We start from the raw sequence: 22,194 nt of genomic DNA, 5'->3' as shown, positions 1-22,194 counted from the left end.
ATGGTCGCATTCCATCCGTCAAGACCTCATTATGTCGCCTTTATCAAACGCCATCTCGTTTCCATCTCGAGCAACAAAAGGGAAGAAGGGAGAGAGAAAAAAAAAAGCCCGGAAAAAAAAAAGAGCTAATGAACTGTACATGTTGGGGGCTTCCCCCTCCCCTGACCTTTATAGGATCAATTCCATACCTCTTTCCCTGAATCATTCGTCGACCAGAGATCTCTTTTCTTTTTTTCATCATGTAATACATGCCGCGGGAGACTAAATTGTCTCCCGGCTCATCTTGAGCGCGCAAGCAACCGTCAGCGCGCATGTGCCCGACTGCACGCAGACCTTGGCCTGCCTATGGGTAAAGGAAAAAAGGACTTTTGAAAACGCCGCCGGCTGTGCGTATGCAAAGGGCTCTAGGAATCGGCCAGTTTCGCAAAGTGCTTGGACCAAATCCAACCAACTTGGTCATCAGGATCGTCTTGGTTCTTGGCAAGCCACAGCTCACCCTTTTCGGCAATGACATCAAAGATCTATGTGAATCACTGTTAGCCATCTGCGGATCTCAAGACAAAGACGGGGACAGCCACTTACCTCGCCAGCTTGGTACGTGAGATAGGGGTACCCAGCCTCATGCTTTGTGGTTTCAATGTTGAACTCGAACAATGACGCTGCTAGCCAGAGCACATTATAGCTGTTGCCTGCTGGCGTCCGCTCTCGGGATGATGCTCTGGACGATCTCTGGCTCTCCTCGGTGCCGTCTGGCATGGGGAGTGCTGAGTGGAATAGGCCGGAGAACCGGCGCGACTCGCCACCTGCGTGCTGGGGGGTCTGATGAGCGGGATTCGAGTCTCTCCTCGTGTGCACTGTAGATTCAGAGCTCTGTCGGGGAAGGCCATTGGATTCGAAACTCTTGCCTGTTCCAGGCCGCGTCAACGAAGGAGGGATATTAGGGCGAGGCACCGGAGACTGGTCTCCTGTGACCGGAGATGGTGCCACCGACGGTCGGTGGCCATTGGCACCTGTGTAGTAGTCTCGGTAGTAGAACTGGTGCGGGCTGAGCGGAGTGGTTGATGGCGACAGGGTGAACTGCCCGCTGTGGCGCTTTGCAAAGTCCGGAGTGGGCAGCATCGGGGCATGGTCGCCGTTCACTGACAGGCCTCTGGGCCGGGGGGAGAGCTCGGCGGGCCGTGATCGGAGCTTCGACGTGGCGGTGACGTCGTCGGTGCTTGCAGTGGTCGACTGCGACGTTCTGCCCTTATATGCCGGGTTGAGGATGCCAATGTTAGTGAACATCTCCTGGGCGTACTTGTAGTCGCGCTGGAACTGCGCAACAATGTCTGCAACCTCGGGCGGCGGGCCCGTCTCTCCGGTGACCTTCTTGACCTTCTCCACCCAGATCGAGTACCAGTTGGCTTGAATGTTGACAAAGTTGCCCAGACAAATGTTGCCAATCTTCTCGGTCAAGGCCGACAGCTGTGGCAGCTCCTTCTTCAAGGTCTCGTTCAGGGCGTCATACTGCTCCACCAGCTCCTTAAGCCTAGCGTCGACCGTCTTGCCGCCCTTCTTGAGCTGCTCGGACCGCTCGAAATCGAGGCGGCGCTTCGAGCGCTTCTTCATCGCGAGGGAGGGGTTGCCGTATGCTTTGATGACATGCTCGAATGGCTCGATAACATGCTTTCTCACTTGTTGAAGCTGGCCGACTGTTAGATGGGGGGGATGAGCAATGTCTCGAATGTTGTACTCACATGTTCTTCAAGGGCAACCTTTTCAATATCCCTCATGGACACGTTAAACTGGACCCATTTGCTTTCCAGCTCCGGGTAGCTTCCAGGCTGGAGTCGCATGACGAGTTCCATGGACGACAGATATTGCAAAAACTCGTGGACGTAGGCGCTGACTTGTCGGGTGTAAAACTCGACATCTCTGAGCACAACCTGCAGTCGGAGGTAGTCGTCTCCAAACTTCTCGTGCAGCTTTGCGTACACGGCATCCTCGGGTATCCTGGAGCTGGCAGCTTGCAGCTTGTCCACCCTCTTGCCAAAAGCTCGAGCAAAGCCGGCCTTGACATCAGACTCCTTCCTCTTGCGGCCGACGATTTGTCCCACGAGCTCAAAGTTCTTCTTGGTCTTGTTGATCTCAATGATGGCCAGTTCCAACACTTCCTTTGCCGAGATGAGCTCCGCTCGGTCAGGGTGGTCCTGAGGAGTGTGTGCTAGGAGCGTCATGATCAGGGTCGGGTATTTCGTGATGCGCTGCATGGGCTTGATGAGGAGAGAGTCCAGATCCCAAGCTGCAGTGAGGTCCTTAGCCACTTCGTTGCACTCGTTCAGCCATACCTTGACCGTCGGATCTTGCTGGATCTGGATCAACCGCTTTGCGGCGTGATCGCTGTTCCTCAGGAACCCTTCATGCGCCACCCTCATGTCCTCAATGTGCTTCTTGAAGACGGGACCGATCGCCGTGGCTCTGTCCCTGTCGTCGCTAAGCTCAGGAGCAGCGGAGCCGTTGGATGACGCTCCCTCGGCAGCAGCCGCCGCGTCCTCTCTCGGCAGCGGCGACCGACGCGCATGAGGAACATACACTGACACCACAGCCTCCTTGAGCTGGGTCAGAAAGTTTGTGTGGAAGCTGATGATTTCGTCAGTGTTGCGGAAGATGAGCTTGATCGTCTTGTCGTCGAGTCTCGGGCAGGCCTCTGCCGTGCCCTTGTAGATCTCCTCCACGATGTTCATGTCCCTTACAAAGACCGCCTCCGTGTCGATGAGCTCCTTAATGACGTTTCGCCGCTGCACAAGCCGGTGTCTTTCCTTTCCAGTGGGGCCATCCTTCAGTGGTGTGGATGTCGGCTCTATCGGGGTTTGACCGCCAAGAGATTGGTCTCTGGTCTCGATGGACATATGGTCGATGGAATGCGGCGTGGAAACGGGTCGTGATCCCTCCTCACTTTGACGACGAGAGCCGACCAGGGTGCTGCCGGGAAGAGTGTCGGTGTAGAAACTGCTGACTGCCGTGCGTCGCGCATCGTATCCAGCCTTGGACGCGGGCACTGGCGGCGGCTCATGCTCGGGGCGCGGTACAGACTTGCGTTCTTTGCGTTCCTTTGGAGGCCAGGGGTAACTGGCGTCGGGATACGGGACAGAGAATCCTTCCCCGGTGTCCAGCTCGGGCAGTTGATGGATCGTGGCTCGTCCCACCGGCTGGGCCTCTCCAGATTCCGCCGCAGGCTGCGCTTCCGCTTGCGTGGTCGCGGGCTCCAAGGGCTGAGTGTTGGCGAACTCCGCGGGTGGGATATCGGGGCTGTAGTGCTGGCTTTGACGAGCGGACGAGTCTCTGCTAGAGGCATACAGCGAGTCAGTAGCGTACGGCGGCTTGGGCATGGGCAGCACGTCGTTGAAAGCCGAGATCCGGTGGTGCGGCGGGTCGTTGCTATCGACAGAGAAGTCGGTCCACGCGGATTGCTGGCTGACTCTATTCGCAGACGGGTGTATCGATGGGACCATCAAGCTGTGAGACGTGTCGGGCGTTTGCTGGCTCTCGAGGCTCGTCTTGTGGAGGTCCTCTTGCGCGTCTGAAGACTCACACGTCGATGCCCGCTGGGACGAATCGTTATCCTTTTGGTGATCGTGGTAAAAGTCCTCTGGCCTCTCAAGCGTATCGCTGGATGCCTCAGCAAGCTCCCTCTCGGCCTGGTCTGGAAAGTAGGACACATCGCAGACGGACTCATCCATGTCGTCGACCTGACTGCCGCTGTCAACGTCGTCGTAGGACTCCATTCTTGGGAACGGGACAGTCTCTTGGCGCGGAGAGTCATACTCGGATTCCCGGCGCAGGATCTTGACCGTCGTCTCGTAGGGAGGGCTCGAGAAGGGCACCGGCTGATAGTCTTCGGAGATGGGGCGGGAGTTGGTGAACGCGCCGGGGATAGAGGGGTCATCGAACTCGCTCCTCGTGGGAGTCGGCTCAGGCGACGGCTGCGGGGACGTCTGGTCCAGCGAGATTTTGATCGAGACCTTGTCGTCGGCTGCTGGCTCGTCCTCGAACGGGTAGTGATACTCGGCCTTCTCCGGCGTTGGCGCACGGCGTACTTCCTCAATATGCGCCTGCTCGTGGTTGCCATCAGCTTGAGCAATCGTTAGGCCGAGACCAGTTGGTGCAGGTGTCTCCAACTGGATAGGCGGAAGAGTCTGGGGCTCAATGTCAAATTCCGTCGTCTCCGTGGCCGCCGAGACTGCCGACTGCGGCACGTCGTCCACGGGAGGGCTCAGGGCAGGGAAGCTGCCCGGGATGCCCAGTGTGGGGGAGTCGATGGCCAGCGATGGAGGAGCCGCGATGGACACGACGGGTGGCACTGCTGTCGAGATTGTTAGCGACTGGGGCGGCTGCTCAGACGGCGTAGGCTGGGCCGGCGGTTCCGAATCGTCGACAGCTTCCTCGGGAGCCACAGCGGGCTGAGTCTCGGGTGCTTCTGCTGGTGCGTCCTCGGGCGGGTCGGGTATCTTCTCGGTCGCATTCGCGTCATCCAGCTGTGGCAATTCTTGGCCAATCGTGGGCACTGGGGGTATTTCGTCCTTCTCCTTGGCGGCTGCTGCTTCTTGCTCCTTCTTTCGCTTCGCAGCTTGTTTCGCATCCCGAGCCTGGCTATCGCGAATAGACTTAGTATATGCGAGTCGGATATGCTCCCGTCGCTGCTCGAAATCGATGGGCCCGACGGATATCCTCCGCCGCCGGGACGTTGACTCCTCCGCCTTTGACGACTGCCTAGGCGCATTCTTGTGCGGGGATTTGGCCCTCTCGACGGCCTTCAGACGCGAGCTCGCGGTCGTGGCCGTCGATACCGACTGCCGGGGGCGGGAACTGCGCAGAGGAGGGGATAGTTTGGGCGGCGGCGCTGCCACAAACGCTGTGAGACGCGTGTTGTTATTCGGGGTTATGAGACCTCTGGGGGCGGGCTTGCGTCCACCAGGCGTTGATTGCGTCGGTGTCTTTGCCCGGGTCGTTGGTGTCTTGGCACGGTTGACGGGCGCCGTCGTCCGCGGTGTCTTGCTTGATGACGGAGGAGGGCGCTTGAACGTGGACGGGGAGTTGGCCCTGGAGCTTTCTCTCGTGGAAGGCGCGCTTGTCGAATCGCTCGGCGTGCTCAGCTTTCGAACCGAGACAGGGAGGCGCGACGACGGTGACGCAGCCCTCTCGGGATGCACGCCTTCTGGCGTCGGACGCGACGGCAGCGCCTTTCGCACCATTGTTGATCCGGTTTTTGACGCAGCAACGTCACTGTGCGCCCGAACATGGCTCCTCGTGTTGTGGGCGGAGCGTACTGTCGCACCGTTTGGTTGTGTGGCCGCGGAGCAGTACCAGTCAGTAGGGGACGCCGGCTCGAGGTCGGGATCTGATTTTGTGCGTTGGTGTAGCCGAGCGACGTGGATGCTGGACTCTGAAGTTCTACGCGGGCGCGCACCGGAGCCTTCGATGCCGAATCCTGCGGTTGGAGTGTCGCGCTGGTCAGGGAGAATCTCGCCAAACAACAGGCCTGGCGCTCGTGGGGAGGAAGGGGGCGACAGAGTCGGCGATTTGTGCTGGAGGTTCGTCATGGATTTCGATGCGTTGGGGGTGCCGGTGGCCGACGGCGGGTTTCGCGGTTTGGCAATACGGCTGGCAAAGGATTGGGAGTTGTTTGACAGCTGGTCTTCGGCGACGAATTTTGTCCTCTGTGTACCCCGGGCGGCGGTGCCTCGACTGGAGTCTGTCGTCAGCTCGCGGTTCGTCGAAGTCCTCAAGGTGGAGTATGATGTTGACCCATTCCCACCGGGCGACTTGTCACTCGTCGCAGTCGCAGATCTACTGGGCCGTAACGGGACACCTCGAACAGGAATCCGGGGACCGGCGGACGACGACGACGATGAAGGCTGCTGGTCGAATCTCTTTGTCAGGTCCTTGACGCTAGGTTTCCGGTTCGTGTTCGACCTCGGGGCACCGACGGGGGGTTCGATTGGGGCAGAGGCAGATCGCTGGGAGGGACGCAGCGCAGCTCGGGCTGCAGGCGCAGGCGGGTTCTTGGGGTTAGTGCCATTGCCGTTTGACCGCACGGACGGGTTATCGCGGGCTCGGGAGACTGAGGTCGCCATGTAGTCGTTGTCTGATGAAAGGGTTCGATGATGATGGTTTGACGACGGTCCGCCTCGATAGCTTCGGTAGAAATCATCCGGGGTTACGAGGCCGTGAGCATGACCATCCGCAGCGAAGGCCTCAGCCGTGTCGGCGGCAGAGGCATCCAATGTCTGATGGGGATGGAAACCGTTCGCTACAGGGCTCGTAGGGAGGTAGTGGTGATGACGGGTATCTGAAGAATGTTTGGACGGGTGGCGGTAAGGGTCGTAGTCGTCGGCGTCGTGGTCGAGATCGGGCTCGTGGTACTCGTAACTCGTCTCGAAGTTTGGTTGTCGATGAAGTTGGTGATGAACGTAGTGGGTAGTTTGTTGCTGTCGGTGCTGCTGTTGCAGGACGGCGGCCAGGCGGTCCTCCTCTTCTGGACTGCCAGCTTCCATTGTGGCCTGAACATCCGTCAGGCGTGTTGGGTGGACTGGCTCGTCAGGATTCCCATAGACCCATGCAGGCTGTGTGGGATGTTTGGGTTGGGAAGCATTGATGTGTTGGCCTGCAAGCTGAGTGGGCAGCGACAGTTTGGAGAGGCGACGGGCTGTCCCTGGTTGGCGAGCGTTGGCAGTGTCCGGGGCCTATCGACAGCAAATCTTAATGCATGGATGGGTGGCCACCGCAGGAGTACCCGTGGTGCGACTTTTGCTCTGTGGGGGTTATTATGGAGATTTGGATTTTTTTTTTTTTTTTTTGTCTTTTGGCAAGAGTCGAGACGAGATTCGGAAGGCTTGCGAAAAGTAAGTTTGTGACCTCTCTCCTGTTTTTTTTTTCGGGGTCTTTCCAGTTGGTTGTTGTGATCGAATCGGACGCAGCGAGATGGGATGGCAAGAGGTGAGATTTGGTGGTGTTGAAGGTGAAGGTAGGGAGAGACAGGCGCAGGCGCACACGCGCACGCACTACTCTTTCACGGGTAGAGAGCCACTCACTCAAACACACAAAGGCGAGAGAGCGAAGCGGGAAGGATAGACGGAGGTGTAAAAGTGAGGAGACAGATTGGGGGGGAAGGACGGCGGGAGGCGTATGCTGCTTTAGCGGGTGTAGGCGTAGCGATTATGGAAGGGTGAGATGGAGAGGAGGCGGCCGGCCTTTACGCAGTAGACTACTGGAGCAGGCGCAATCCAATGTGCAGAATGAGGTGCAGGAGTGGGCAGGAGGAGGAGAATTAATTTTTGGCGCAGCGCCTTCCTTGTCTTGAATTGGATCGAGGTGAATTGGCGTAGCTGCCTACTTGCCACACCTGCTTCATGTCCAGTTCTGCTTGCCGTGTTCAAAAAGCAAGCAGCCTACGAATTGATTGACAAGAGGAAGGAGGGTGCTTTCGACGAGAAAGAACGAGGTAGCCCGAGTGGCTAGATACCTCAGGTACTTTACCATGGGGTGAGAACTACCTACCCCAGCAAGTCACCTTACCTGAGGGAAGGAAGGAGGTACCTACGCAGCAGCTAAGGAAGTCGCGGTGGATAGGTTCACAGGTGAAGAGGAGCCTTGAATGGCGAGCTGAGACGGGAAGTGGGACTTTGCAAGAAAAGGTGAGGGCTCTGGAAGCTGTCCGATCGGTCTAGATGGGGGGTCAGTTCGGTCTGGGTTGGCATCCAGGACCGCAGGAGTCAAGCAGGATTGGACGTCGTGTGCAAGGTACGGAGCACAAATTGGTTAGGCTCCTTGGCAGGCGCAGCCAGGGGAGAGGGAGGGACGAGTGGGAAGGGGGAGGGGGGGCTACGCTACGGGGAGGGGAATGACGGCAGGTGCAGGTGCTAGAGACAGTACGGCAGGCACGTCCGGAGACTCGGGAAAGAGGGAGCGAGAGCCGGACGACACACCGGTCCTGGGGCTCCATGGATTCAACTGGACCTGGAACCGAAGCAGCAGGCATGACTCCATCCCGCCTGCTTTTCCCCGGGCGAAAAATACTTTCTGTCTCTAAAACTGCCCAGCGACGAGGACAAAAAAAAAAAAAAAAAAAAAAAGAGGGGGGGGGGGGGGTCCGAGTGAATGAAATTGACTTTGCCAACGGCCGACCTTTGCCATGCGTGCTGGGTGATGGAAACGGCCTCCCCCGTCCGGACCTGGACAAACAAAGAACTCGACGACGACGTGGATCGCTCACCTTACCCAAGCAATCACCCTTTCCCATTGCTTCCATCTGCTGGAACCGACGGATCCAACTAGGCCCTGCCGTCGACTCCGATCCATCCTACGGGCTGGAGAAACCAAGCCTCAATTTGCAGTTGCGATGCCATTCCTTGCTTGGCCACTCCACCGGATTGTTTGGACCTTGGAAAACATGCCCGGGATATGGTTGCGAATACAGCCCCAGAGAAACAAACAGCCAGCTCCACCACCACCACCGCCGCCAGGCCAGTGCTTTGTTTGCAGGCACCTCGGCCGTTGTGTGTGTTGTTGCCGCAATCATTTCTTCGGCCGGTTTGTATTCGTTCTTCCATGACGAAAAATTCCTGTGGACCAAGGTGATCAGAAACTTTGGTTTCTTTTGTTTTTCTTCTCAGACAGAGATCCGATGTTGGTCCCTTGGCCCTCGCTTCGTCCCGTCTCAAAAGGTCTCGTGAGCGAGCAGACACGCCCGAATGCAAGACATGAGATATTAGAGGGACTGGAGTGCATTGAGTTCCCCGTGCCTAAGCCTCCCTACCCGCAAAGTCAAAACGGCACTCTCTGCTGGCATTTAAGACTCGAGGTAAGCTTGGAGTGCCAAGGAGGCACGGCCACCAGACGTCACATCCAATCGGCCAAACCTTTGGGCGCCCACCGATGGGAGCGAAGAACGATGGGGGGGCGCGAGTGTGCAGCCGTCGGGTTGGTCATTGGGGGCTGCGCTCGCTGCGAACGCACCTCCAAAATGACGGCAACATGTCACCCATTCCAAGAGGGGAGGATCCATGCCAAATGCCTCCATCTCCGCCAGCACCGCACCGCACCGACCCATGAGACAGCGGCAAGGTAACGTGCCTTGCGTCGCTCCGAGGCGAAATAGATTGAACGGGTCGAGCCCTCACGTCAGTCTCCAGCGAGGCACATACCAGGGAAATCACTTCACGACGGCCTGCGTGGGCAAATATCACGGCAGCGTCGCATCCAGCAGCAGGTTCCGGGTTGAAACATCCGAGAGTTACTTGCCCTCCAACGTCCCAACTATTTTCTAGGTTCGTGTGCGAAGCTCCGCTACCCGTTGCTTTTGCGGCGTTGCCTCGTCTCATTCGCTCGTCCACTATCGTCCATCACTCGATATCCAACCTCTGGTGGACAATCTGCCACATCGGCCTCTCAAATCATTTCAATAGACTCGGTGCCGTAGAAGCCATTGTCGCGATAGAGGGCGACTGCTGCTGATTGCAGGTGCAGACATTGATGGCCACAGGAACAAGCCCGGCTCGTGCCATGGGAGACGCGGCGAAAGACCATTCACGAGCAGGGAAGTTCCCCAACTGCAACTCGTCAGGCGTCTGTGCCTATCTTAAGACCTGCAATATGATGCGAGGCATATCAACGGATATGTGGTAGCACTGTACCGGCCGCAGCTCCCCCGCCTCTACCAGCTCACGTCAGTAACGACCGAGGACTCGACATTCCTTGCCTTAGTCAGGGCCGGTGGGCTTGGCGCGCGGGCTGTATCTGAGCGGCGGCAGCGGTAGTGCAGCCATCACCGTCGGTTCGTCGTGAGGTTGTTCACGAGCTTTTCAGTCTCTTAACCTCCACCTTGGCGACGTTAACATCCATCAAATCATCTCGCATGTGGATTTGACGCGCGAGCTGCACGCCTTTAGGTCATGTCAGCAGCCAGGGGCTTGGTTGACGGGCCTGGAGATCATAGATGTCGGTCCATTTCCCTTGGCTCTTTTCTCCCTTTCGGCCCTTGAGTCGCAAGCCCCTTACGAGGCGCAAGTGGCTGAGAGCGTCTCATTCACCCAGGTTGAAACCCACAACCCATTCGTCTTGCTTACCGCGGAGGCTCAAGCCCTCGTATCTGGATTGTCTGTACAGGCCAACGTCGACTGATGCCGTGTCTCTCGGGGACAATGTGTGCTTTCCCCCCAGGTGTTTCCTCCTCCCAAATTATTGGACACGCGGTACGACGTCGCACCGCATGGCTGAGAGTCTTCGTGGCCAGCCGCCGCCCGCTTTCCGCTTTGCAGTCGCCCTTGCATCTAGCTCCTACCCGCTGGCCCAGCCTTCGTGCGGAGAGGCAAGTGACGGTGCATATTTTTATCGACGTAGTGCAAAGGTAGTGCAGCGCAGCACATTGCATCGCAGGTTTCTGTTGAGTGCAACGGAAGAAAGGGCCGGCTTGAGATCGGACTGGAGCTGGTGGCCCTGATGAATTTCGACTGCTGCAGGCAACGGGAGCACTGCTGTAGCGGACCCCCACGACCGTATTTTCGTCTCACCAACCCCGGCTGGGGGACGCCTTGGCGCCCTCGCCCTTGTGCGCCCCTGGTGGCTTGAGCGCCGATGCTGCCCAGTGAGCGTCTGCTGAAGCCACAAAGCCACCGTTTTGAGACGGCGCCCGTGTTCGGCAGATCACTGGACGTGCGCCGTCGTCCCACCTCAATGAGATGCGCCTAGACCACCGCGCCGGCGTCTGTCTTGCTGTTATTCGCGCTGGAGTAGCGCACGGTACGTAGCCACCGTTGCGGCACTGCTTTGTCTCCGTAGCGTCTCTGTCTCTACCGTCTTAGACAAAGACGCGTCGCGCTTGTCAACCTCAACGTCGACTTCGTATGTGCTGCCCCCGCGTCTCTATTCCACAGACACATGGCCGCATGTCCACCCGTAATGACGTTCTCTAGCGCCTCCTCTTGAATCTTGAATCCTGATTGCGCGACCAACGCGCTGGGGAATCGGAGTGTCACCTCGATCTTGCGTCCCATGGGAGACGACCGGGGGGGTCAAACGCACTTACAACCCGATGTTGACTTTTGGATGAGATCCAGCCACTACGATGGCGCCCAAGAGAAAGGCAGAGCCGCAACAGCGACCGGCCGAGGGCCGCTCTGACTCCAAAAGGCTCAAGGCTGACCGAGCCCAAAATGCCGTCAGGCAGTCGGTCCTTTTACAGTACTACGACAATGTGCAGAATCTCCGCGAATACCTGCTGTCTAGGCTCCCGAGCTCATCCAGGCTTCGCCGCAAGAAGATTGCCTCCATTGGACTATCACGCACATCCCTGGCCAAAGAAGCGCTCTCGGCAGAAGCCGACCTGTCAAAACTGCTAGACTCGACGCTGGTATGTATGCACCGTCAGACTAATACAAGGGCTGAATCTCGCTGGGAAAACTGGCGATCTTTCTCGCAAAAGGGCAATGATTCAAAGTGCGACGATTCTGTGATGTCACTGTCCGGAGGGCTAGCTGGCGCGACTTGCTCGCAGTCGGAGGTCGGTGCTGCTCTTGTTCTCCTTTGCTGTCCCATCTTAACAACGTCGGCAGATTGTAAATTTTGTCATTTGGCAACTCTTCTCCAGCAATCAGTCAGGTGGCTGGCCCAGGCATCTTCTCTGCGATGGCTTCCGAAGATACGCGCAAAACGCCGGCAACCCGCGAGAGCCCAGAAATGGCGACTGGCCGTCCGGTCTGTACCCGGTTCATCCCAACCATTTCGTCCAGACCCTCAAAGCTTCTCCGTGGCCGCAGCTTCTCATGCTGTTGGGGAAATCAGGCGAACAAATCATGGTTGACCTTCTCATTGACACGGCCATTTTCCTCCCTGCGCAAGCGGGTGTAGGGAACATGTACCAGCTCAGCGGTACGCCAATGTTCGCTGCAGACACGGCAAGATGGGAGCCGGCTGCGGCACAGAAGCCTGCAAAGGACTCGAATCTTGAATACGAGAGGCTGCCGTCAGAGCTGCTATTCATGAGGAATCGCATGCTGTATGCTCGGGCTGCTCTCACTGGCCGCGGGACTGTTCACTACGGATTCAGGCATATACGTGAGTCTCTGTTACCGTCATCAAACTGTGGCTAATATTGTCCTAGATGTTCTCAGCCGTTGCCCAAGGGTGACAGATTCCGCCCAGGCCGACCCAGATCAAAAGACGCGGCTGAATCAAAGCAACGAGCAGAACACGCTAAAGGTGATGATGTACATCTTCCCTCGTCAGTTTGGACTGCACAACGTTTTCAACTCCAAGGTCAACTATCTCAAGACCGCCCAGAAGCTCCCTGACTACACCCTCCGCGAAGAAGAGATCAACTCGCTGTTCAAGGATCAGAAGATTCGAACACCGAAAAGGCTACGAGGAGACGTCAAACGACTGGTCGAGCACTTGCAATCGCTTCATGGTCGCTGCGCGTACGTCGAACTGCTGCGCCACCACTGCCCGTCTGCAATCGATGGCACGACTCGGAAATCTGCGCACAAGAAGCCGGCCAAGCCGTCAGGCACGCAGCTCTCGCTCACCTATACACAGGCGACAGCACCCGCCAGTCGAAGCGCCGTCACGACAAAGCATCGCCACAAAGCTCGGCAACAGGCCCCTTCGATACCAATGATCAAGTTCGATGCCGTCACTGATCTGGCGACGCCGGCACCCCACGTGTCCGCCTTTTGCCGCGCCGTGCTGGCCAGACTGATACCGAGCGAATTCTGGGGCAGCGGTCCTGATCAAGCACATAATCGTGGTTTGGTCTTCAAGAGAGTTGACCACTTTGTCAGACTGAGAAGATTCGAAAGCATGTCCCTTGAGGAGGTGACTGACGGGATAAAGGTAAGCAGGTCTGCATCGTTGTTGAAGGTTCTCGTTAACAGCATGCTAGGTCACAGCCATGGATTGGCTGGCACCACCAAAACTGAAAGGCATGAAGACCAGCCAGTCGGACATGAAGAAGCGGCTCGAGATCCTGCACGAGTTTCTCTACTATATTTTTGATTCCATTTTGATACCCCTATTGCGCAGTAACTTTTACATTACGGAGTCGAGCTCTCACCGCTATCGGCTGTTCTTCTTTCGCCACGACGTATGGCGTTATGTGGCCGAACCAGCCATGGCGACGCTAAGAGCGAACATGTTGGAGGAGATGAGCCTAGGCGATGCAAACCGCATCCTTGCATCGAGGAGACTAGGGTTCAGCCGCATCAGACTACTCCCCAAGGGCAAAACCATGAGACCCATCACAAATCTGCGGAGGCGGGCAGTTGTCCAAGGGAGAAACGCACTTGGGCCGAGCATCAACTCCGTCCTCGGTCCTGTCCATTCAATGCTCAAGCTGGAAACCGTAGGGTGCCTCCGTGTTCCACATCGATAGTGCTAACGACTACCAGGAGCGTAACCCATCCAAGCTCGGCTCGTCCATGTTCTCGGTGGGCGACATTTACACACGGCTCCGTTCATTCAGCGCAAGCTTTGGCGAGGACAGTCCGACCTTTTACTTTGCAAAAGTGGACGTGCAATCCGCCTTCGACACCATCCCTCAAGATGCCGTCGTTAGGCTCATGGGAGGCGTCCCGAGCCAAGCGCAGTATGTTATCAAAAAGCACCTCGAAGTCAAGGCCGGTTTGGTGGACCCTCGGCTCCAACGGCGCCCTGCTTCGAAGCTTACAAGGCGATGGCACTCGCTCGCCAGCACTCGAGATGACCCAGCCGGCTTTGCGCAGGTTGTCCAAAAGCGCCTCGGCCCAAAGAGAAAGAATGCCGTGTTTGTGGGTAACATTTCGCGGAAAGAGCACGCGACAGGGTATCTCATGGAGTTGATGGAGTCGCACATTCAGCACAATCTCGTCAAGGTCGGCAAGAAGTACTACAGGCAGAAGAAGGGCATCCCGCAGGGTTCTGTCTTGTCATCGGCTCTCTGCAACTACTTTTACGCCGACCTCGAAGCAGAGCGTCTTACTTTCCTTCGCGGCAAGGATTGCCTGCTTCTGAGGCTCATTGATGACTTCCTCCTCATTTCGACGAGCCAGAAGAAAGCCCGCAAGTTCGTCAAGGTCATGCACGGTGGTGTTCCCGAGTACGGCGTGGCAGTCAACCCCAACAAGACGCTGGTCAATTTCGATCTGGAGCTTGGCGGCGTGAAGGTATCCAGGGCACTAAAAGCGAACCCATTTCCCTACTGTGGCTTGAGTATTGATTGCAAAACGCTTGACATTATCAGGGACCACGACACGGCGAAGGGGGCTGCAATCTCGAACGCCCTGACTGTCGACTACGGAGTCAAGCCAGGGCAAAACTTCCAGAGAAGGGTCCTGAGTAGGTTATCCGACCGGAATCCTCTTTCCTTTACTGACTCTCGCAGACGCCTTCAAGATCCAGTCCCATTTGATGTTCTATGACACCCGACACAACACGCTCGAGACCGTCTTCTGCAACCTCCACAAGGCCTTCACGGAGACGGCAGAAAAGATGCTGGCTTACTGGCGCTGTCTGCCAGCTGCGAAGCGACCCAGAAGCCGCATGCTCACGCGTAGGTGTCTATTGTTACGACTGGTTGTCATTTGGCTCACGTTCTTTCAGAAACCATCAACAGAATCATCGACGTGGCATTTGTGCTCCTCACAGGCAAGGCGAGGAAAGAGAAGCACCCGGATTACAGCTGCGCCATGGAGAAGACTCACGTTACCTGGTTAGTACACTTTCGCGCGTGCGCAACTACAGCAGGCTGACATTTGACCAGGCTGGCACTTGATGCCGTGAGAAAGGCCTTGCTGAAAAGGCAGGCGAACTTTTCACCGGTCCTTGGGTGGATTGATGCCGAGCTGAGCAGACTCGACACAGCGAAGACTGCACGGGTAAAGAAGTACATTAAGTAGTACAGGAGCAAAATATAATCTTGCGGAGACTTCTGATGCGATCCACAGCTAGTCGTGTTGCCGCAGCCAGGGTGTCATGATGTCTTATTGGCGGCCTATCCCCGTGTCACCCTGTGCGATCCAGTTTGCGTGTGCCAGGCGTTTTCGAGGCTGTCGGCATCCGGGCGACCTGCCACATGTGCCACAGAGTGGCCGTACGTCTTGAGGAGCACTGCACTCTTCTCGAGGCTGTCGGCGGTGATGGGAGGCATCTTTGGTCCCCTGAGATGCACTGATCAACCAGACTTCCATCACCAGCATTCGGACTCCGCAGTGAATACATCCGTTCCAATCCGTCACGATGGACGAATGCGAACGCCTGTTCCTTGAGAAGATCGCCGTGGCAGAGACGTATCCTGACTCCTTGATACGCCAGGACGAGCGACGCCCGGCGCTTCGGTCATGCCTCGAGCACTATGCAGCAAACAGAGACGCAATATTTGATGGGCCTCCGTCGAGGATCGATACGCCGTTGATCATCATAGACTTTGACGACGCCGAGTCATGGAGCAAAGAAGAGGGGCCGAGACGGGTGAATCTGCACATCATCCGTAACGTAATTGGGCTGCGCAGAAAGCTAGCGTGGCCCAGCCCGTCCGAGATTACGATGGAATCGGCGACGCTCGTGAGGGATCCGGCTCTGAGAATAGTGTACGCCGCTACTCGGCTTCAGAAAACTGCCAGCTGACGGAAACACCAGGCTACTGGAACGCTTGAGCCCGACGTCGCTGCTGCTCAACCTCAGCGAAAAGGTCCTGCTGGAGCTCCTGACGTACCACCAGGTCCCGTCCTGCCTGCTCAACTTCCTCACGAGCGGCGGCGAGTCGTGGAGTTTTGCGAGCAGCATGCGCTTCGCTGGGTTTCGGGGCACGACGAGCCTGGCCTCTACACAGCGCGCGGCTGTGCCGAATCTTGGCCGGAGCGGCTCGCACATTCAGCTCTGCTTCACAATGTTCAGCATGCGGAGGTACCCCCTCCACGCGTGGCCCAAGGGCGAAGACCCGAGCAAGACGCCGCGTTGGCAGCCCCACGCGGCGGCGGTGTACGTCCACTTTGACGTTGTTGAGGGCACGGCGGTCTGGCTGCTCACGAGCCCGCGGAGCTACCACCGGGGGAAGGGGAAGGGCACGCAGAATCTCCTGTGGGATACGGTCAAGGAGAGGTTCGAGGGGACACTGGAGGGGATGAGCGCGCTAGGGGTGGCCGACCGGTTCCGGGTCAGTCTGGAGAGCCTCCTTGCTGTTGTCGAATGGGCTGTGGAAGAGCTCTCACCGCATTTCCAGGACCTGGAACTGCATCTGTCGAAACTGGTAGGTTTGGGCTTGTTGATCAACGACACGAACTGCTAAGAATTGGTCTGCAGACAAAGCCGTACCTGCATCCCTTTGGCGACGAAGACGACGCGCAGACGGATGCCATCCACGAAGTAGATCTCCGTCGCATGGCGTTCCTCATGGAGCAGCGTCACCGCAGCGCCATGAGGGTCGACAGCAACCTCCGCGTCCTCCGACGCCTCCGAGAATTTCTCACTGAACAGGTTAGCGACGAGCTAGACAGGCTTGATCTTCGCCACGCAGGCGAGATGCAGGCGCACTTGGACAAGTTCAAAGGCGAGCTATCGTCAGCGATGGAGGAGATGGAGGACTTGATGCAGCGGGCGCAGGCTCTGGACCAGCTGGCCGGGAACCGAGAGGAATACGTGAGTCGTGAACGATGCCCCCCGGTCGGGGTCCGCCGAATAACGCGTTGTCAAAGATTCAACGGATGCAGACGCACCATGCGAACCAGCAGATGAAATCCATCGCCGAGTTGACCGCAGATGACTCGGCCGCAATGAAGCAGCTCTCTTTCATAGCATTGATCCTGCTGCCAGTGACTGTCGTATCGGTGAGCAACAAGACCCCGAACGAAAGCAAGGTGTTGGGATGGACAGCCGAGACGACGGCATGGGCTGATCGGATGAGCACAACTCGTTTGCGCGAGTTAGACCGTCCTGAGTACAGACATTGTAAAGTTTCAGGACCTTCCAAACGAAAACGAAAGCGCTTCTGCCGCCGGGGGGGGTCCTCCCGACGCGCCCGTCCCGTTGTACAGCTTCTCGGTCGCGGCGTTCGGGACATGGGCCATCGCGAGCCTGGTCATGACGGTCGTCACCCTCGCCATCGTCAAGCCGCTGGGTGGGAGGCGGGGTGCGAACAAGAAGACCAGATTGCGGCTCCCGCGGCTATCGATGCCTTGGAATCTTGGAGGCGTGGCTCACACGGGCGAGGGGCAGACGACCACGCCACCCGAGCCAAGCCCGGTTGCGCGATCGATCCACACGGCGCCGGCGGTGGGCAAGACGGCATCACAGTGTCCAGAAACTCCGGTAGTGGGTGTGGGCGGTCCCGTCCAAGCCGGGGCCTCCCAAATGCTGACGTCGATGGGACGGTGGCTCAGGGGGGCTTGGGGGACCCTGTGGCGGTGGCAGACGAGCAGGACAAGAGAGACGACGTCGACGACTGCGGCGGCGGGGGCGGGGACTGGTTTACCCCGTTGAACCGTAAAAGACCAAAGGAAGCGCCGTTGTCCGAACGTTTGATGGTGGTGGGCAGAGAAACTGGTTGAAATCGCGGGGAGGGTTTTGTGCTGCATCATGTCATTAGCACCGTCGAATTAAGGTGTGATGGTTGGGTAGCAATCTAGATCGCGATTGCTTTAGGGGGGAGGGAATCGAGTGCCGGGGTGGGCAGATTGACAGCCCAATTGGCAGATCGATTGGCCCCCTTGATTTGCGATATCCTTCCAAGGTTAAGGCGTACATGTTTGACACCGTCAGCTCCAATGAGCCTCACCTTGTTTTCGCTTCTCGCTTGTTTGCTTTGTGTCGTCGAAAAGTGGATTGTCGTGCCGATGCTTCTCTTCTCCATCAGATTGCCACTTTCGACCTCGCATGATGCGGTCGGTGGTGATTGGGAGGAGTCCATGATGGGATTTGGTGGGAAAATGCACCCAAGCATCCGCGGTTTTCCACGTGAAGCGCCCCTGCGACTCGTCCCGAGGGCAAAAGAGGCAAGTCGTGGCAGTGCCCCGCCCCGAGTCGGCGTCGTAGGTCGTCGTCCCGTACTCGTGTACGCTTTGCTGTTGCTGCTGCTGCTGCTGCTGAGCTGAGGTGAGAGACACTGGATGGACCAGACTGAAGCAGAGACCGCCCGCCGGAGCCGCTGAGGGTCCCCGGCGGCCAGCGAATCAGCCCACTACAACGCACCGTGGGTGGGTGAGCGAGTCCGCTGCAGCGCCCCGCCATGATTCGTCGTCTTCGGACCCGGCAGGGAGCCACCTCGCCCACCGCTGGTCGCCTCCAGGGGCCACCCCATCACCCGAGGCAGGACCGTGGGTGGGTGGCGGCCCGCCTGGCTGACGTGGGGCGAGTAGCATGCCGCGCGCCGGGACTTGGATCGACCGGAGACTTGTTGGTTGACGTCAGACGAAAGTTGATGCGGCGACTCGACTCAAACATGGTTATCTTTTCTTTCGTCTCGTCTTTTGGCCTGCATTTATTCCACATCACGCACACATCTCTGCCTTCCTTGCTTATCTCTGGCATATCTCTCGTGCTTGCTTCCTCGCCGCGGCCGCACCCCTGCTCGCATTGCAATGTCATCCCATCCCCCATGATATCCTGCTACCTATTTGAGGGAAGCGTTTTGTTTCCAAAGCGGCGAAACGGATCTTCGACTTGAGAATCGCCTCGGGAGGGTTGACACACCTTTACACACCAACTCGTCTTTCTCGTCCTTGCTTTCCATCCTCTCTCTGTGTGTCTGTTTGTCTGGAGGAGCGCTATTACCACCACCCACCACAAATCGCCGCACTCTTACTCTCGCACACACGCCACATGTCGCATAACCTGAGCCCGACGCTTTTGTCCACTTCCGAGGCCTTAAATCCTCCCATTCCCTTCCCTCTCGCCTTCGGATCGGGCTTTCCACGTCCCCCGTGCTGTCCTCCAATCGTAATCGGGTTCGGTTTCTCGTCGTCTTTCGTCCCGCCTCCTTGCCTCCCAACCGGGGTCGTCCAAGCACGACGGGAAGACTGCGGGGCGGTGGATGGTGCGTTGGTTGCGGGATGCTGCAAGACGTTCGGGAAAACGCAGCACAACATTCTCACGACGACTCGTGAGCCTTGGTCGTAAATAAAAAAAAGTCCGTTAGCTGGAGAATCCCTGGTTTCCGGCCCTAGTCGCCGCTTCTTTGGCTTCCCGTACTCGGGGCGAACCGGCGGTGTCCTCGTACATCTGCGTGCTATATCCGAGTCAGACAAGCCACGCAGAGGCGGCTGACAATGTTTTATTTATACTACCGGCCCTTCTCCTGAATATTGTCACTGTCTTACGATCTGCAGGCCAGTCTGATCAGTCTCCCCCCGCCTTCTCTGGACATTGAACGTAACCTGTCACGGTTGATCAGAGACATACCTCGTCCAACATGGCGGCTGCCATCACAGCAACACTGGGCGTGCCCAACATGACGGCGCCTATCCTCGCCAACTTCTCCAAGCCGGCCGCGGACCTGGTCAACGCCAGCACGCCGCTCCTCGCCGCCGTTGTGCGCGACAGCTACCGCGCCGTCTTCAAGGCCCGCGTCGCGGCCGGCGTCTCCAAGCCCTTCGTGCTGCCCTACGGCATCTTTGGCACCTTTATCCTGCCCATCCTGTATATGACCATCCCGCACAGGAAGCGCCCGTGGGTCTACGCCGCGAGATGGCTCGTGCTGGCCTTCATCATCGCCTTCAACATCAAGATCATGCGCGAGACCTCCAGCACCAACATGTCCATGGGCTACACGAGCGGCCTGTCTGCGTTTTGGGGGATGCTGTCCAGCGTCACCAACCTCGTCTTCACCGCCCCGCAGTTTGACTTTGAGAGGGTGGCGAGGAGGAAGATGAGCAAGACTGCCACGTCGTCGCCCAAGCCCTCGAGGAAGTCGAGCCGATCCAACTCGCCTGCTGCGCGGTCAAATTCCCAAGGCGGGCTGCGCAAACGGGCCGGCAGCAAGAGACGACGGAACAACAAGGCCACGGCACCGGACGTCAACGTCGACAAGTACGAATACTACTGGCAGTCATACCCGGAGAACGGCACCTTTGTCGAGCGTCTGGGCTGGGTCGTGGACTTGTACACCAACTTCCGAGGCGTCGGTAAGTGTGAAGCTTCTGGAGGTACTGTACCGTATACTGACAAAAACAGGATGGTCGTGGGCTGTTTCGTCCGTACCTAGCCCTGCTCCGCCTGAGCACCCGCACACCGAGGAGCTCGTCAAGATGGAGACGATCCCGCTGGAGACCTTCGTCGGCTGCCAGACGTATAAGGACGAGCGCGACTTCTTGTGGCGGAAGCTCATCCCCGTCTCCCTCGCGTACATCATCCTCGACATCTTCAAGGTGAAGAGCACCGAGGACCCGTATTTCATCTTCGGCAGCACGCCGTTCCCGCTGCCTCCTCACCTGGCATCCACTCCTCACTGGCTCTTGTCCGTCTACCGTCACTCCGGCATCATCTGCACGTTGTACGCCTCGATTGTCATGGTTTTCTCTGTTCACGATCTATTCCAGTACTACGTCTTCAGCAAGGTCTTCCCCATGCGCGGCGAGCTGTGGCAGTACTCCTCCGTCTTTGGCTCCTTCTCCCAGGTCTTTGACAGGGGCCTGGCCGGGTTCTGGGGCGCCTGGTGGCACCAGACGTTCCGCCACTCCTTCTCCGCCCCCGGGAACTGGCTCGTGCAGCACGGGTATCTGAAGCAGGGCACAACGACGACGAAGCTCATTATCATGTCCATCGCCTTCTGGCTCTCCGGCCTCCTCCACGGCGCCGGCAGCGTGACGGCGATCCCCGAGACGAACTGGCTGAAGCCCTGCTCCTTCTTTTGGGCGTCCGGCGTCGGCGTCCTGCTGCAGAAGGCCTTCTGCACGACCTTCAAGTCCCAGATCGCAAAAATGCCCCGCATCGTGAGGCGGTTCGGAAACTTGATGTTCGTCCTCGTGTGGCTGCAGGTCACCGTCAAGCCCCTGGCGGATGACTTCGCAGAGACCGGTCTGTGGCTGGTCGAGCCTGTGCCCGTGTCTGTTGTGCGGGCGCTGGGTTTCGGTCGGGGGGAAACGTCGTGGTGGAAGCCCGACATGGAAGCGATCGGACGTTGGCATACTGGTGAGCATTGGTGGGAGAGCGGGTTCGGTTACTAGAGCATCGGCGCAAGCCACCTTCATGATCATGTTGCGACGAAGTCATGCATAGTTAGTATTTTGATAGACCTGACATGTATTCCTTCTCTCTCTGAGCGTCCGTCTTGCCTCCGATCTGCTGTACGTCAGTCGACTCTGCTGGTTCCGTCTTCTCCTTGGCCAGGTCACAACCGCCATGACTGACTTCATTGGTGCTGTATCGCAACATAATGTCGTTCCTCTGCTTTTGTGTCAACTTACGAGGGGCACAGACGTGCTACGAGCTGTCTCCCGCAAACTGGGTTAAGCTGTCAGTAGACCACTTCATGAAACCGCCTGCGTGGCACTCACATGTTTGACATCAAATGTCGAGGAGGGGTAGTCGGGGAATATCTCTTCCAGGCCCTTCTTGAGATCTTCCTTCTTCAGCCCCGACATTGGGAATCTCTCTCGGTATCCCCTAGTCATGCTTGGCTTCCTTCGTGTTGATCCCCACATGGCTGACATGGCTGCGTGTGCGCAGGCTTCGATTTGGATTGGTGTACAGAGATGCGTTTGAAGCAGAAGCAGAGTCGAAATTCGCTGGCAGTCTGTGGTACTTGAATGGTGGAATGTATGGCCCAATGTTGGATTGTGAGTCGATGGAGTCGCGTGGGAGTCGATGGGGTTATGAGTCGGATGAGTGGAGTGGAAAATTCGGTCGACTCCTTCCCTTCAAACGTCGAAGTGGCTCCTTCCTTTAGTTGACTGGGCAAAAATCACTGTCCCGACTTTTGACACAGATTCTGTCAAAGGCCTCCGCTCAGATCGATATAAGCAATAGAACAAGGGATCCAGACTTCCACCTGGTGCTGGTTTGCTCATGATTAAGTATGAGTCCTCTGGAAGCTTCGACTCAAACAGCGACACGCTTCGATTTTGACCTAATTAGGGCAACTGTCTTTGACCACCAGAACTATTAATCCATCAAACCATGTCAAATATGCGTCAACTTCGAGTAACTCTTGGAACGAAGTAACATGGCCATGGTTAACTTCTAGAAGGCAAAGGA

General features: G+C 57.5%; 4 protein-coding genes across 4 annotated transcripts; 3 read left to right on the top strand and 1 right to left on the bottom strand.

Moving 5' to 3' along the window:
- Window positions 1-404: 404 nt before the first annotated feature.
- Window positions 405-6,533, bottom strand: Dnmbp (Dynamin-binding protein; the record flags this gene model as incomplete). The annotated part of the gene is made up of 3 exons (XM_037316350.1): window positions 405-521; window positions 583-1,683; window positions 1,737-6,533. 3 exons carry the CDS (start codon window positions 6,531-6,533, stop codon window positions 405-407), a joined length of 6,015 nt encoding a protein of 2,004 aa, XP_037185808.1.
- Window positions 6,534-11,101: 4,568 nt separating this feature from the next.
- trt1 (Telomerase reverse transcriptase) lies at window positions 11,102-14,958 on the top strand (the record flags this gene model as incomplete). The annotated part of the gene is made up of 9 exons (XM_037316349.1): window positions 11,102-11,386; window positions 11,589-12,090; window positions 12,137-12,867; window positions 12,917-13,375; window positions 13,422-14,346; window positions 14,393-14,560; window positions 14,611-14,719; window positions 14,771-14,902; window positions 14,955-14,958. The coding sequence occupies 9 exons, from the start codon at window positions 11,102-11,104 to the stop codon at window positions 14,956-14,958; spliced, it is 3,315 nt and encodes a 1,104-aa protein (XP_037185807.1).
- A 288-nt stretch (window positions 14,959-15,246) lies between these two features.
- Window positions 15,247-16,821, top strand: CGCA056_v001087 (uncharacterized protein; the record flags this gene model as incomplete). Its single annotated transcript, XM_037316348.1, has 4 exons — window positions 15,247-15,596; window positions 15,646-16,255; window positions 16,309-16,644; window positions 16,819-16,821. The coding sequence occupies 4 exons, from the start codon at window positions 15,247-15,249 to the stop codon at window positions 16,819-16,821; spliced, it is 1,299 nt and encodes a 432-aa protein (XP_037185806.1).
- Window positions 16,822-19,411: 2,590 nt separating this feature from the next.
- On the top strand, window positions 19,412-21,164 carry CGCA056_v001086 (uncharacterized protein; the record flags this gene model as incomplete). Its single annotated transcript, XM_037316347.1, has 2 exons — window positions 19,412-20,123; window positions 20,173-21,164. 2 exons carry the CDS (start codon window positions 19,412-19,414, stop codon window positions 21,162-21,164), a joined length of 1,704 nt encoding a protein of 567 aa, XP_037185805.1.
- Between the last annotated feature and the right edge of the window lie 1,030 nt (window positions 21,165-22,194).

Source organism: Colletotrichum aenigma (genome assembly GCF_013390185.1).
Source record: "Colletotrichum aenigma strain Cg56 chromosome Unknown KSG_Cg56_contig01, whole genome shotgun sequence".
Taxonomy (NCBI): domain Eukaryota; kingdom Fungi; phylum Ascomycota; class Sordariomycetes; order Glomerellales; family Glomerellaceae; genus Colletotrichum; species Colletotrichum aenigma.
Note: the sequence above shows the minus strand (reverse complement) of the source record. Positions and strands in the feature narration are given on the sequence as shown.